Source organism: Schistocerca nitens, chromosome 2 (genome assembly GCF_023898315.1).
Source record: "Schistocerca nitens isolate TAMUIC-IGC-003100 chromosome 2, iqSchNite1.1, whole genome shotgun sequence".
Taxonomy (NCBI): domain Eukaryota; kingdom Metazoa; phylum Arthropoda; class Insecta; order Orthoptera; family Acrididae; genus Schistocerca; species Schistocerca nitens.
In genome coordinates, this window is record NC_064615.1 from 795,182,712 (window position 1) to 795,199,540 (window position 16,829).

Sequence of the window (16,829 nt, forward strand, 5' to 3'; positions counted from 1 at the left end):
AGACAACTTCTTAGTCACTCTGAGTGTGGATTCTGGAGATTTTGGTCCACTGTTGACAGCCTGACCTTGGCATGGGAGGCTGTTCAGCGGGCTTTCTCTCATGAACATCACTGTCTTAGTGTATTCGTTGACATCAGTAAGGCGGACGACATTAACTGGAGACACAGTATACTAGAGCAGCTTTATCAGTTGGGCTTTCGTGGCCACCTCCTCATCTTCAGATGGTATTTCCTGTCTATGCAGCTTTTTAGGTCTCGCATTGGTGACATGCTGTCGGATTGTTTTGAGCAGGAGAATAGTGTCCCTCAGGCCAGAATTTTAAGTACCCTCGTTGCCATAGCCTTAAACTGTATCGTGCCTGTGGTGAGGAGTCTCGTACAATGCTCCTTATATGTGGATGATGTTGCTGTTTTCTGTTCCTCCTCCAGTGTTGCAACAGCAACTTGCCAGTTGCAACTTGGGGTGCAGAGATTAGAGGAGTGGGCTGCAAAGATGGGTTTTCAGTTCTCTGCAGGTAAAAGAGAGAGAGAGAGAGAGAGAGAGAGAGAGAGAGAGAGAGAGAGAGAGAGAGAGAGTGTGTGTGTGTGTGTGTGTGTGTGTGTGTGTCCATTTTAATCATTCTCATCATATTTTTAATTTACTTGACTTGCATATGAATTTACTTGACTTGCATATCAGGGTCACCTTTCTACGTTTTAAAGACTCAGTGAGGCTTATGGGTCTCATTTTTTACTCCAGTTCGTCACGGTTGCCACATCTGAAAGGCATGAAAGCCAGAACCCTGAAGGCACTGAATATTATAACGTACCTTAGCCACAGGTCTTGTTTGAGTTGACAGGTTGCGTGTGCTCCAGTTGTATAGGGCTTTCATGTGTTCGTGGCTAGACCATGGGTGCACAATGTATGGATCGGTGAGGCCTTCTTACCTGAAAATCATTAAAATTGTCCACCAAGAGGGGGTTAGGCTGGCAACAGGTGCTTATAAGACCAGCCCCATACTGTGCTGAGGTTGATGAACTGCCACTTACAGTCCAACGGCCACTCCTCGTGGTGCATCAAGTATGCAAATTCCTTGCAGGCCCGAACTCACCTGCATGTCATATTGTTGCTTGGCTGCCTCTGGAACCCTTCTCCATTCACCCATGAGCAAAAAGACGATTTTGGATACATGTGCGGCATGTGGTGGAATCACTTGGTGTGGAAGAAGTAAAACTCCAAGTACAAGGTTTTAACCGTGTGCCACCCTCGTTGCTGCAGAGGCACGGGGTAATTTTAGACTTAGTGTAGTACAGGAGAGGTTGCACTCCTGCATATATTTTAATTCACTATTTAAGGACATTTTAACTGAGCACCACAACTCTACAGCTGTCTTTATGGATGAGTTGAAGCAGAGGACTCCATTAGTTTTGTTGTTGTTTTCCCTGATTGTGTCCTCAAGGTCCAACTGACTCGTGACTTTACTGCCTTCAATGCAGAATTATATGTGATGTTCTAAGCATTAGAGAGGATGAGGTGCACGTTGAGAGCTAAATTCCTTATTTGTTCTGATTCTATGAGTTCAGTTCACTCTCTACCATGTTTGTACCCTGCATGTAAAGTAGTCCAGAATATTCAGGTCGCCCTTCTCCAACTACAGCAACTGGGGTAGGTGGTGTCTTTCTGCTAGGTACCGGCCCACATGGCTATTGTGGGAAACAAAATGGTGGATGTAGCAACCATGGAGGCCAGTCTTATCCTCAGTGACTTCAGTGTGCCATCTCCGCGCATTGTATCACCTCGCTGTTGAGATATAGGCTCTTGCGTCTATGGGAGGATGAATGGCTGGAAGGGATAGACAATAAGCTCCATCTAGTAAAGCCCACAATGCGGCTGTCCCATACTTCTTTCTAGTCACAGTGATGAGACTGATTACTCATCTTACTCATCTTTGCATAAGCCACAGTCATATGAGGCATGGCTTCTTGCTCCGGTGAGAGAATCCTCCAATGTGTGGTGTTTGTGGCACACAGATCACAGTGCACCACATTTTATTAGACTGTGTTATATTCTCCAGCCAGAGGGCAGTGGCAGATTTGCTCTCTATACTAAGTAATGTTCAAATAAATGTGGTGAGAGTTTTAAGATTGTGTGATTTGTCCAACTTGTTTCTTAAAATTTTAGGGCATTGTTCTTGATCTGTTAACAGGGGAACTGGCTTAGCCTTTTTTTTTCTCCCCCAGCCAGTCACATTTCCCTATGCTTTTCTTGTAGCTCATCTCTGGCTTTATTCCCATTTTGATCCTGGTTATAGCATCTTTCACCCTTCTTCATTGTATTAAGGCCTGTGAGATAGACTGGTTGTGTGAGTCAATGGAGTGATGCAGGAGTGAGTGAAGAACTTCTTCCAGGTGAGGTCTTGATAATTAGTCTTAACTATAACAATTGCTTCATTAATTTCAGTGGTAAAATGTTTTTCCTGACCTATCAAAAGGAAATTCACAATTCAAGATATACTTTCCACAGAAGCATTTGTGCCTGGTAGAGCAAGAGCGACTCACAAGCACACACATGAAGCACCTTTACTTTTAAGTGTATAGAATACATCGCACCATCTCTTATCTGTTTCCAAATTAGCTCTTTTCCTGTTCCTCAAGTTTCTTGGACACAGTGTTGTTCACACATCCCATCCCATCAAACAATACATCTTCATCTATCTGATATGTTGTACCTGAATCTACGGTCTTAACAATATTAGACAATTTAAAAGTTCAACCCAAGAAACAGAATTTTCATTGTCATCTAATGAAATGATGTCAGAGGTTGAAATGGAGAAGTTCACTTTTCTAAATAAGTCACAAAAGTGTCATAAAATAAATTGGTAATCATTTGATGTTTTGACTGAGTGAAAATACCATCCTTTTCCAAGTTACTGATTTTTTCTTTAAGAAGCTCTAATTCCCACAAACATACTTAGCATCTAGTTCTGACTGAATTTCATGCATTTGCATATGGCGATAAAATGTTCACTAAAATTGACTCGCATTTTGTCCTAGAACATGTGGATTTTTTCTCAAATAGTTCTCTGATGAGAAAAGCTGTGCAGTCTATTGAGCTGGAAGAATGATTGTTTTACAGTGTGGAATGCAAATAATCCTTCTTTCACAGCAATACATTTATCTTCCTCTGTTTGTAGTTTATTTGAACTTACAAAGGAAGTAACACTGCTAGAAGTTCTCGTGGAAACTGCCGATGTGTTGTGTTGTATCAGCAACTCCTCCATGTTCAATGGAAAAAAACTGAATGACACAATGTACATTCTACATTCATCCTTGTGGTTTCCTTCAAAAAAGGAAACTGTTATTTCATAGTTTTCAAGAAAGAACACTTTCTTTTGCCCATATTAACAGGCATGCATTAGTTTCACACACAGCAAACAACAGACAGTGGAGCACACTAAAGCAGGCTTGCCAAACCCGGTGTTGAAACTGCCACCTGCTTCTCGTTGTGGTCTGTAACAGTCTGAAGACATTGTGTTGGTTGCATTTATTGCCAATGTATGTCATCTAACAGTGAATAGCTGATCCGTAATTACAAATATTATTGAACATTGATAGCCCTATAACATTCTTTAATGAAAACTTGTTACATCAGTCTGTCACTTCTGCAGTAGCAAATAATCTTCTGTTCACAACTCTCCTCATCCCGTGCCCAAAATAATGCTTCTTTATTACATTTTTGTGCCAAATACGAAATAAGACTCAAGAAAATATTAAAAAACTAAGCCTATGACATTAAATTGTCATAAAAATAAATAAAAACACAAAATGAAGCAAAAAAAGAAAAGGGGGGGGTGTTAAAGTTACTGCTGCTTACAAAAAGATGGGACACTTGGCATCCTGTTGAATATTTTGTGAAACAAGGGGACACACAATGAAAAAAAGGTTAGTCTCATTAAAAATGGGATGTCTGATTACCCTATTGTAAAGCTGAAATTGGCCAATCGTGCAATGTATAATAAACTGAATACTTGTGAAAAAACAGCAAAGGTAGAATACTTCAAAAGTCCTTCAGCAAATATATGGTTGTTGTGCCCCAGAGAAAAAAAAAAATAATTTCCTCAGCTAATTTCCTTTACCATTCTTCTCCAACCTCACTTGTCCTTCATCTCTATATCTTTGTGGATATTGTGGTTGGTGAAACATATAACCCTAATCTTCCTGCACTGGATATAAATAATTATTTTATCAGACTACTGTTGTTTGAAGTTTTTTTTGTTGCAACAAACATTGAGCAAGTAGTTAAGGAAACCAAAGAGAAATTTGGAAATAGGACTAAAGTTCAGAGAGAAAAAATAAAGTCTTTGACATTTGGATGATCAGTGTTGTGAAGAGACATTGTAAGGGGCTCAGCAACAAAATGAAAAAAAGGGATAACAGAATGTAATCAAATCAAAGCCTGCAGTGATGAGAGAATTATATTAAGAAATGAAACATTAAAAGTAGTAGATGGGCTTTTCTATTTGGGAAGCAAAATAACTAACAATGGCAGAAGTAGAGAGGATAAAAAATGCAGACTGGCAATAGCAAGAAAAGCATTTCTGAAAAAGATAAAATTGTTAACATAGAATCTAAATTTTAGTTGTTAGAAATTTTTTCTGAAGGTGGAGTATATCCATAAATGTGGACAAGAAACATTTCAGACAATAAGAGGCTAGAATTTCTTGAAATTAAATGTGGTGCGACAGAAGAATATTGAAGATTAGGTAGATAGATTGAAAACTTAATGGTACGGAATTGTGTTGGAGGGGGGGTAATAGAAATTTATGGCTAAACTTGATGGACACTTAATAGCACACATACAAAGGCATCAAAGAATCATCAGATTGGTAATGGAGGGAAATGTGGAGGGTAAAAATTGTAGAGGAAGTGCAAGATATGCATATAGTAAGCAAGTTCAAAATGGTGTAGGTTGAAGTAGTTACACACAGATGAAGAGGCTTGCCCAGCTTAGACTAGTATGGAGAACTGCTTCAACCTGTTTTTGGAACGAAGACCACAACTACTACTACCATCCACATCATCATTTTTAACAGCAAATATTTTTCCTCAAAATATTTCGTCACACGTTTCTGGACATTGTTAGAGGATATGCACCATTTCACCTCCATGAAATCTCATCCATGTAATAATCTGCAGGCTTAACTCTAGGCATTTTCTGATTTATATTTGATGCAGTAAAAATTATGACAAACATGCCCCATTCTGGAGAAACTGCATTGCACAATTGATGGAAATACTGTCTGGAAAGTGGAGGCTACTTTTTCAGAGTATCATCATTTAATTTAGTAACTTGTTAGCTTTCATCCTTGCTATGGAGTTTTGGAAAAAGTTATCAGTAACTGTTCACTATCTTTGTTGTTAAAGTTGTTATCATTAGTGTAACATGTTCCATTACATTGTAATATTACATGTAATTAGGTTAATTTAAAATTTCATCCACAGAATCTTCAAGAAATTGTAATAGAAAAACTTGTGCAGTTTACTATGAAAAATTAAAGTACATAAAAATGCATGTATCCAGGTTTTTCAAATTATGCATGAAGTTACTGTTAAAACCTGTAAATGACAACATCTGAGAATCTTGTTGAATTAAGAAAAAGTTGTAAAAAAGTTGTAAAAAAATGTTGTGAATTTGTTAACTAAAGACTGATTTATTTTTGAACCATCTTCCTCCTCTATCAATTTCTTTTTCCTGAAATTATGTCTGTCTTTTGTTAAATTAATACAGCTTAATAGCAGGTAGTAATTATTTTTGTGTCTTCCATTAGATATTCACAGTGTGTGCAGAGTTATTTTGAAGTGTTTATAATGGCTTTTAATTTTCCATGATGTGTTAATTTGGCTGTAAAGTTGATAAGTGTGGGAACTTAGTTATTAATTTTTGGCACTTCATAAGAAGAAAGGGTTTTTTGTTTCCACCATTTTATAAGAGGCAGTCAGATGAAAAAAAGACAGATGGAGGAAAAGTAACTAAATTTTGTATGATATGAAAAGTTTTTCTCATACAAAGGCATCAAAGAATCGTCAGTTTGCTAATGTGCTCATTCATTCATTAGTTCTTCCAGTCATTCATTCTTCCACCCAGCCATTGTGTTCTGTAGACCCCATCAAGAAGGGAAACTTTCCTCGATGTGGAACAAGTCAAGGTATACGTGAACTTGAGACAAACAACGGAAAATTTATTGGTTTACTGTATGTACAGTAAACTATCACTGTACTGCCTCTTGCTTTTCACATTTATGCCATATAAATTTAATTGAGCAAATTAGTAAGAAAACTACTACTTTGAGAAAAGCTGCTGCCTCCTGAGATTCATTATATAACTACTGTGCACCTGCTGTTATCAGCTTAATATTTATTTGAAACAAAGTCATTTTTTCAGAGAAAATGCTTTTCATTGGCTTATGAGGTATGCTTCTACATTTATTTTTAATTGGTAGAGATTCCCAATTTGTTGTTTTATGATGGATGCGAGCTTGTTGACTACCTTACCACCAGAGTACACAACTCCATTCTGAACCCAGATCAAGGAGGCAAATTCTACTTGAAAATTATTTCCCTGTCACATATTGTGAATTTGTGTAACACAGTTCATTTGAAACTGATTTTTGTCATCAGCAACAAAAATCATTAAAGAGTAAAGATATTGGTAAGGAAGCATAAGAATCTCAAGATCCTTAATAATGCTCCAAGATGTATGGTTATTTACTTTATACAATATTCTTACTGCTCATTTCTGCTGATTAAACACTTTGTTTACTTTAGGTGCATTGCTCTAAAAATAATTCCATTTGACAAGCCACCATTCTTGTCTTTAGGCCATCACAATGAGAGATGCTTCTAAGAACATAACATGCTGTATTGAGCTTTTTGATTTAGTGTTGGGTTAACTATAACTTGTTATCCAGATGGACTAGAAGGAATTTTATGCTCTGTGCTTTATTCAGTGTACATCCATTAGTGTCTACTTCTGAAGTCAAAAGGTCATTATTGATTGTTTGCAATTGTGTAGTATGTAAGATTAAGAGTTAAATTGTTAGGTGTGAACCAAGTATAGGGGTCTGTGGCTATTGTCTTAGGTGTGTCTGCTATGTTTGGAGTCCTGATTAGTATGCTTGTGTCATCACATACATTACAGATTTTGAATTACCCTTTAAAGTTATTGTAAGTTCACTTATGCAGGTTAGAAACAAGATGAACCCAGTATTAATCTTTGTGGCATTCCACATGTTATGTTCTCATTCTCAGGTTATTTTCATGTCAGAGGTACAGTCTGTTACTGAGACCGTCTTCTTTCTTGTATGGAGGTAAGATTCCATCGACGCAAGAGGGATGCTATAAATGCAGCAACACTTTAGTGTCCTAAGTAGAAGTAAGCCATACAATCACTGGTGCTGGCAACATCACAGAATATACTAACAGGATAATTTTTCCTGTTTAGCTCTATTAACCTTCATTTGAGAGGTTTTTACAGTGTTTTTTGTATCCCTTTATGAAAGCCAAATTGAAAGGCAGTTAATAAGTTCTGCTTAGTTAAAGGTTTCAGATAGATTATATAATGGTAAGAGAGAGATTTAGGAACCAGATTTTAAATTGTTAGACATTTCCAGGGGCAGATGTGGACTCTGACCACAATCTATTGGTTATGAAATGTAGATTAAAACTGAAGAAACTGCAAAAAGGTGGGAATTTAAGGAGATGGGACCTGGATAAACTGAAAGAACCAGAGGTTGTACAGAGTTTCAGGGAGAGCATAAGGGAACAATTGACAGGAATGGGGGAAAGAAATACAGTAGAAGAAGAGTGGGTAGCAAAAATGCAGTAAGTGAAGCAGGCAAAAAGGAATACAAACGTCTGAAAAATAAGATCAACAGAAAGTGCAAAATGGCTAAGCAGGGATGGCTAGAGGACAAATGTAAGGATGTAGAGGCGTATCTCACGAGGGGTAAGATAGTTGGAGAAAAGAGAACCACTTGCATGAATATCAAGAGCTCGGATGGAAACCCAGTTCTAAGCAAAGAAGGGAAATCAGAAAGGTGGAATGAGTATATAGAGGGTCTATACAGGGGCGATGTTCTTGAGGACAATTTTATGAAAATGGAAGAGGTGGTAGATGAAGATGAAATGGGAGATATGCTACTGCGTGAAGAATTTGACAGAGCACTGAAAGACCTAAGTCGAAACAAGGCCCCGGGAGTAGACAACATTCCATTAGAACTACTGACAGCCTTGGGAGAGTCAGGCCTAAAAAAACTCTACCATCTGGTGAGCAAGATGTATGAGACAGGCGAAATTCCCTCAGACTTCAAGAAAAATAAAATAATTCCAATCCCAAAGAAAGCAGCTGTTGACAGATGTGAAAATTACCGAACTATCAGTTTAATAAGTCACAGCTGCAAAATACTAACGCGAATTCTTTACAGACGAATGGAAGAACTGGTAGAAGCTGACCTCGGGGAAGATCAGTTTGGATTCCGTAGAAATGTTGGAACACGTGAGGCAATACTGACCCTACGACTTACCTTAGAAGAAAGATTAAGGAAAGGCAAACCTACATTTCTAGCATTTGTAGACTTAGAGAAAGCTTTTGACAATGTTGACTGCAATACTCTCTTTCAAATTCTGAAGGTGGCAGGGGTCAAACACAGGGAGCGAAAGGCTATTTACAATTTGTACAAAACCAGATGGCAGTTATAGGAGTCGAGGGACATGAAAGGGAAGCAGTGGTTGGGAAAGGAGTGAGACAGGGTTGTAGACTCTCCCCGATGCTATTCAATCTGTATATTGAGCAAGCAGTAAAGGAAACAAAAGAAAAGTTCAGAGTAGGTATTAAAATCCATGGAGAAGAAATAAAAACTTTGAGGTTTTCTGATGACATCGTAATTCTGTCAGAGACAGCAAAGGACTTGGAAGAACAGTTGAACGGAATGGACAGTGTCTTGAAAGGAGGGTATAAAATGAACATCAACAAAAGCAAAACGAGGATAATGGAATGTATTCGAATTAAATTGGGTGATGCTGAGGGAATTAGATTAGGAAATGAGACGCTTAAAGTAGTAAACGAGTTTTGCTATTTGGGGAGCAAAATAACTGATGATGGTCAAAGTAGAGAGGATATAAAATGTAGACTGGCAATGGCAAGGAAAGCGTTTCTGAAGAAGAAAAATTTGTTAACATCGAGTATAGATTTAAGTGTCAGGAAGTTGTTTCTGAAAGTATTTGTGTGGAGTGTAGCCATGTATGGAAGTGAAACATGGACGATAACTAGTTTGGACAAGAATGCTGAAGATTAGATGGGTAGATCACATAACTAATGAGGAGGTATTAAATAGAATTGGGGAGAAGAGGAGTTTGTGGCACAACTTGACTAGAAGAAGGGATCGGTTGGTAGGACATATTCTGAGGCATCAAGGGACCACCAATTTGGTACTGGAGGGCAGCGTGGAGGGTAAAAATCATAGAGGGAGACCAAGAGATGAATACACTAAGCAGATTCACAAGGATGTAGGCTGCAGTAGGTACTGGGAGATGATGAATCTTGCACAGGATAGAGTAGCATGGAGAGCTGCATCAAACCAGTCTCAGGACTGAAGACCACAACAACAACAGTTAAATGATTTAGTGTTCTGTCACAGACCACATTCTTAAATGGTTTTAAAGGACTGGAAGGAGTGATGCAGATCTGTAATCAGAAGTGGTTTCCTTGTCACCAGTTTTGTAAATGGTTGTTTTTACAACACATTTTAGTCAGTCAAAATATCTGCACTGAGTCAGATGATGATATAGAGACTGGAGCTGAAGTGCGACTTTAAAAATTTCACTAAATGGTACATTCCAACCTTTGATAGACAACACCAAGCACTTGACAGTATGGCACTGCGCGAATTGTATTGATAGATTCCTTGTGCTGGCAATTGATAACAATAATTTCAAAAAAATAGTTCTTTATTTTTAAAAAGAGTATGTATGTGACACCATATAAATTAAAAACCATTTATGAATCTGACATGGTTGGAACTTTGTATTCTACCTTCTGTGATAAGAAAAAGTGTAAAAACAGAGATCTTAAACATTTTGAGCTCTGCTCTGTTGTCTGTATATTTTATCTGCCTGGTGATGAGGGTGAGTAAAAACTAAATTACACTTTAGTCATATTACCAGATCAGTGACCGACTGTATTACTAACAGGCTTTGTCATATTCTATGATGCGTTTCACAACTTGATAATACTGAGAATAGTTTTACTGAGTCATATTATGATAATATATTGTTTTGTTTTCTTTTAGGAGCCCAACATTTCACAATTTTGTCAAAGTTGCATTGACAAAAAATCCAAAGAAAAGGCCAACAGCAGAAAAACTCCTGCAGGTATGTTTCATGGATAGAGAGGGAGAGAGAAATTGGTTAGTTTAGTAAAGGTAATATGTAATTTGTGTATAGGTGAACAGTAATGAATGAAAGCTCTTTCTTTATATACAAAAAGGATGAAGGCATACATGAAAGTCCTCTATTGTACTGTATTGTTTGGTGCAACTTTCAATGGAAATATTCACTGATGAACTTATGCAATATGTTGATTTCCCAACCGCGAGATTGAAAGCCGCCTGGTGGTGTTGTGGGCATGTGATGCATGTGATGTGGTAAGGAAAGAATATAAGCAGAGCAGAGACAAATGGGGAATCATTATAGTGACAATTCGAGCTGCTAATGGGGAAATCCGCTGACTTAAGTGACTCTGACAAAGGGCAGATCGTTATGCCCTGGCACATAGGAATGAGCATCTCGGAAATGGCAAAGGTGGTTGGCTGTTCGGGTGCTACACTACTGATTATATGTGGAAAATAGTTGAACGATGATGAAACCATAAGAAAGTGACAAGTTATTGGATGTCAGTACCTCATCATAGAATGTGGATATTAGAGATTTGCCTTCTCTGTAAAGTGGAATAGAAAGCAATCTGTGGCAGTTATGATGAGAGAGTACAATGCTGGTGGCAGGCACAAGTATTTTGAAGCAGACTGTTCACCCCACATTGTTGAACATGGGACTCTGCAGCAGACAACTATTCCGTGTTTACATGTTGACCCAACGACATCATCATTTATGATTGCTGTGATCGTAGCATCATTGAGATTGGACAGTGGGTCAATTGAAGCCTGTCACCTGACTGGATGAATCGCAGTTCTTGTTACTTCTGGCTGATAGTTGTCTGTAGATACACCATAATTCAGGCAAATGGCTGTTTGAAACATGACAGCATCATGAACACACTGTAGTGGAGGTATTATTATGCCATGGGGGACATTCCAGGGCTTCCATGTGACCTATGGCTATAATCTAAGGCACCTTGATGTCTTGGTTTACAAGAATGGATCCCTCCATGCCTGATGTCATCCCTGATGGTGATGGTATTTTCTTGCAGGATAATTGACCATGTTACAAGGCCTTAATGGTATTACAGTGGTTTGAGGAGCATGATAGTGAACTGTTGTTGACATCTTGGTCACTAAACCTGCATTCTCTAATCCTAATGGAAAACATCTGGAACACTATTTGGTGCCATCACTGCATCCACAAACCACCAGCCCACCAGTTTATGGGAACTGTGACCTGTGCATGGACATCTGGTGCCTTATAGTTCTAGAAACCTACTAAGAACTTGTTGAATGCATGCCACTGAGAATTGCTGTTGTATTGCATTCTAAAGGTGGTACAGGTGTAACGGCAGTTACCGGTGATTAAGGATGGCAGTGTGATACTAGTGTGCAAGACTCTCACTCCCCCTTTGGCTGTCGAACTTACTTGGAGCTGCTTTGCCGATCTTCTCTCAGGATAACAGGCGGCAATTTTCTGGTCAGCTTCTTCTCCGAAGAATAGATGCTACTGTGGAGGAATTTTCTATACTTTAAAATAACTCGACACATGCGATATTGCTTTGAACACTGTATTTTCATAATACGTAGCAGTTTTCATACAGTAAACATTTCTCGTAAGATCGACACCTTCTGGACCGACAGACTCTATTACAATCGTCTTTTAATACATACAGTTTATAAATCTCTCCAAGCTTAACAAGTCCCGACTTTACAGCAGTAAGATGAGAGAATGAATAAAAGTCTCTTCTTTAAACAACCTTCAAATGTTTATACCAACAATGTTTTTTTAATTTCACAGAGTATGATGTGTTTACTCCATGGGCGGTACATTTAACTTCTCAGGCGGGCTCGTTGGCTACCTGCTCGTGCCGATTGCCCATCCAATACACGTCCGTCCTGTACACACTTAATTGTGGGGCAGTAGACATAGTTCTACTTTACCACCCTTATCTCTAAAATAACATGTGTTCGAGACAGTGAAAATACGAGTGTGTCTAGAATTTTCTCCGAATTTCTTGAGGCACTACATATCCCCCTCCTTAGCTCTAACACACGATATTTATACATGTTCATTATGTACAATATTATTGTATTTATACAAAATTACTTGATGGTTATAACAGTTTTCCTTTTAATACTTGATTACTTAATACATCATGTACCTTTGGATTAATTTAAACTATGTAAGGACAAGGATCTCTCTGTTCCCTTGCCAATTGTAAACTCTGAGTGTTCATTACCCAAGCATATGTTGCTATTTACTCTTACTTCGCTTACTACTTTCTCCGAGTATGGATTTATTCACTATTTATCACAATCTGGAGGAACCCTGTGTAAATGTAGGTGTTCTTCTCGACACATGTATCTTCATACAAACATAACACTGTGAGTGGGAACAAGTATTCAAACTTACCAAAATAATCTCTACAAGTTGTGTGACTTTTGTCATGATACTGCCCTGACTTTTGTCATGATACTGCCCTCTTCATTTAGGCACAGTACCTATACCTTACCAAGTGGTAGACACTACGAATGCACTACATTCTTCTGTTTTGGTAGGTCCCTTTAAACAAATTTCTAATACACTATGGTGCAGGTCAATCTCCTTCTTGGTGCCCCTGCCCACACAGAGAGTGTGTGTGCGTGTGCGCGTGCACGTGCACGTATACCTGTCCCTTTTTCCCCCTAAGGTAAGTCTTTCCGCTCCTGGGATTGGAATGACTCCGTACCCTCTCCCTTAAAACCCACATCCTTTCGTCTTTCCCTCTCCTTCCCTCTTTCCTTATTTGCCACACCTGTAGCATATTGTGCTCTGTTGGGACTACGTGCTGCTTAATTGGTAAATGCAATGGCAACAGCCGAGCAACAGAGCTGCTGCTGATGTGGCCACTGGCGTAGTTGTCTATGAGATCATCCTGACCATGGAGGAGGTGGAGGGCCCGATGGAGGTACCATGATGTTCTGCATTAGAGGTGCTGGGGAGCTGACTATCATGACATCTACTTCCATCATAGGCAGTTTCATAGGCTTCAGCTATTTACGTTACTTCCACCAGAGATGGATCTGATTTCCTCAGTGTGTGGTTCATCAGCTCTGAATCAGAAATAAGACATGCTGTATCATCCTTGACTAGAGTGTTTGCATAATTCTGCCCGCACAAACATTTAAAATTACAATTCTTAATTACACCATGTAGGTCAGCAGCCCAGTCTGCATGTAACTGATTGAGGCTCTTTTTTCACTGCCAAAATTCGAAATTTGATTCAGTAATAAGTTTCTTCATTGAAAAATGTTCTTGGAACTGAGAAAACAATCTAGGCATCTCAAGTTCTGCTGGATTCATTAATGACTCTAGTTTTTGTCTTAGATGGTACTTTTGAGGTTTTCTGACAAGAACATAGCCTTTTGTCTCTCCGAGTTGAAAATTTGACAAGTTGGAAAACATGTCTGTCATGTAACTGTTTGCATTAGGAGTTGTTGTAGTTCTTCCGTATATGAAAAAAACACAGTCTCGCCTAAGCAAAGTCCACTCCAACTTGCATTAGAATTCTGTATATTACAAATAGATCCCACCAGAATAACACTGTAGCTAATACAATAACACTCTTGATGTGCACTCCACTGCTCGCACCACAACTTACACACAGTCAGTCTGGCTTTACGCCGCTTAAATGCCTTAGTCTAGCGGACCACATCAGAGGACATGCCTGAGCATCATTGCTGTCGGAGTAGTGGCATCACAGCAGCTGATAGTAATTGTGGCTTTCCTTTATAAGAGGTTCTGACAGCATTTGTTATCCATACTTAATGGTTTGTCATTACTGGGATTAGTGTATTCAATACTGGAAAGCAGCTTCTTAAAATGAAATAGAAGTCTGTATAAATGCATTGTATTCATCATGTAATTAATGTTCATGCTGCCTCCTCCTGCCACTGATGGTGTTTCGAGTGCAAAATAACTTGAATTCCAGCCTGTGGGTTTCTGACACTGTGTGTGTGTACTCTACCTTTGTTTCTCAATACCTAAGAATATCAAGGTCTAATAGTCTTATGAAGCCTTATGCGTTTTTATTATTGTGACATTGGTTCCTGATTCTAATTGTTCCTATTACTGCTTTCACCAAGCAGCAAAATTATTTTTTTCATTCGATTAGTCTTACATTGCAGACCCAATATCACAACTTGAAGGGGGAGGGATTATAAAAGAAAAAGACGCTTTTATAAACAAAATGCCTTTTGCATGCTGCAGCAATGATACTTATTACACAAGATGTATTTGCTATAAACATGAAAGGTAAATGCAGTGGGTCTCCTGAAGCATTATGCACTTATGGCTTCACACATATTAACTGCAGATTTCTAAATAGTTCGCATCCTGATTTTATGTAAAATAAATGGAAACTTATGCATTTGGGAAGATGGCGGTTCAAATTCCCATCTGGTGATTCAGATTCAGGTTTTCTATGTTTTCCCTAAATATTGTAAGGCAAATTCCAGGATAATTCATCTGAGGAGGACTCTGCAGATTTCCTTTCCTGACCAAGGTGTGAGCTCCATCTCTAATGACCTTGTTGCTGACTGGGTGGTTAACGTTAACCTTCCTCAAAGGTTGGAGACGTGATTTCACCTTTATTGTTATTGCTTGATTAGCAAATATTTTTATTTACTGCATTTTACATGATATCCAATTTGGGCTCTCAGACCATTGAAACACTAACATGTATACATAATCATATCATAGCTCTCAATACCATCCATAGCAGGTGGAAACACAAACAGCAGCATATCTGATTATGAGTAACAAATATCGTAGTTTTGAAAATGAGAGTGTACGCAAGTGTCAAATTGTAGAAATAGTTGCTAGATTGCAGCAATGGTCATTGTTAATAATATTAACATACTTAAACACTGAAGCTCACTTTCATACTTCCTATACTGCATCTGTTTTGTTCCCATCCAAGCAAAAGCTCCCACCTCCAATGTAATACGATGTCGAAACTTCCAGTAGATTACTGTGTATATGATGAATTCATAATACATTTACTATCTACATCTGTCAGTTTCCGTTTTCGAGTACATTGTCATTTGGGAAAGAGTGTTTGCTTTAGTTATTGTGCAGTTTGTTTCAGTATGGAATAAACTTATTACTGATTTCATTTACTTTCATAAAGTTACACAAAATCAAAGTTACATAAAGATATCTCTACTATCATTCGAACAAATCCTTTAATAGGCTACATGTACAAATGTGCCCTCACACACACACACACACACACACACACACACACACACACACACACACACCAGCTCAACCTACATTGACATTGTGCTGGCAGCTATTAAAGGATTTATATGAAAGCTAGCAAAGTTTTCATTCTTTTTTGTCTGCCTGTCAGTGACTAAATGTCTCTACTATTTGGTGAGTGGTCAGCTTTATTCCCAAGTTATTCAAATTCTGCCGGAACTGTACTTATCAATCAATGTATCTCTCATAGGTAAGTTGCTACAATATAAGAAAAAGTTTGAGAAATATTCTTTTTAATTATTGTTTCTCTTTTTTGTCCTTTAGCATCCTTTCTTCCAAAGTGATATGTCAAAAAGACTTGCACTTGAACTGCTGCAGAAAGTGAGTAACCCATCACATATGTTCACTGATCTGGAGCCAGATGATGATGGGGTAAGTGCAGGTCAAATCTCCTCAAGTTGTCTTGAATAAGATGCAAGTTTTACAGTATGATTTTATTGAAATCACGGTCTATGGATCTGTTTGTTTCTTTGTTCAGCTATGTGTCACATTAACGCAAAATACATAAAATGATCATTTTTTGCCAAACATTAGGAACTGAATAGCACTTATATTATCTTTAATTTTTTTCTTATTTAGATCATTGTAGAAAACATTTCTCTCTTGCCTTCACCAATGTTCACTAGTTGATATGAAACTGAACTAACATTACAGCTATAGAAATGAGGATTAGTACTTTGAAGACCAAGCCCAAGCATAGCACAACTTTGTGTTAAAAAAGACCAAGCCCGAGTATAGGTTGGACTGTGATTTTTTTCGATGCTTGATTGACCTGTTGCTCGAAAACCAGACTCATTTCATAGGAGAAATGTGTGGATGCCTCACTACCTCTCCCTTGACTGGTGCTGCCTTCTGTTGTCAGTTTCTAAAATTATTTCGAAAGAAACATGAGTGAACATAACAGCTACTGTCATGAATGGCTGAGCTAATATGACCGCATTGAGGTCATGTTGCATGTATTCATTAGATTTCACAGTTTTCTGTAATTCTACTAGAAATATGTCATGTTTGTTGCATGAGAAAGGAATTTTGGACACTTAAGAGGAAGAAGTTGCTCAATAACTCTCTTCTCACTTTTTTGTTGGGAGGATAATCACACTTTCTATCATC

General features: G+C 38.2%; 1 protein-coding gene across 11 annotated transcripts in view; it reads left to right on the forward strand.

Annotated features, from left to right (window-relative positions):
• LOC126237049 (mitogen-activated protein kinase kinase kinase kinase 5) overlaps positions 1–16,829 on the forward strand; it is a 312,327-nt gene that overhangs the window by 96,927 nt on the left and 198,571 nt on the right. For all 11 annotated transcript variants that reach the window (XM_049946813.1, XM_049946817.1, XM_049946814.1 and 8 more), the window contains exons 7-8: positions 10,325–10,406; positions 15,984–16,091. In XM_049946813.1, the coding sequence (XP_049802770.1) occupies positions 10,325–10,406; positions 15,984–16,091 (190 nt within the window). The remainder of the gene's footprint in view (positions 1–10,324; positions 10,407–15,983; positions 16,092–16,829) is intronic.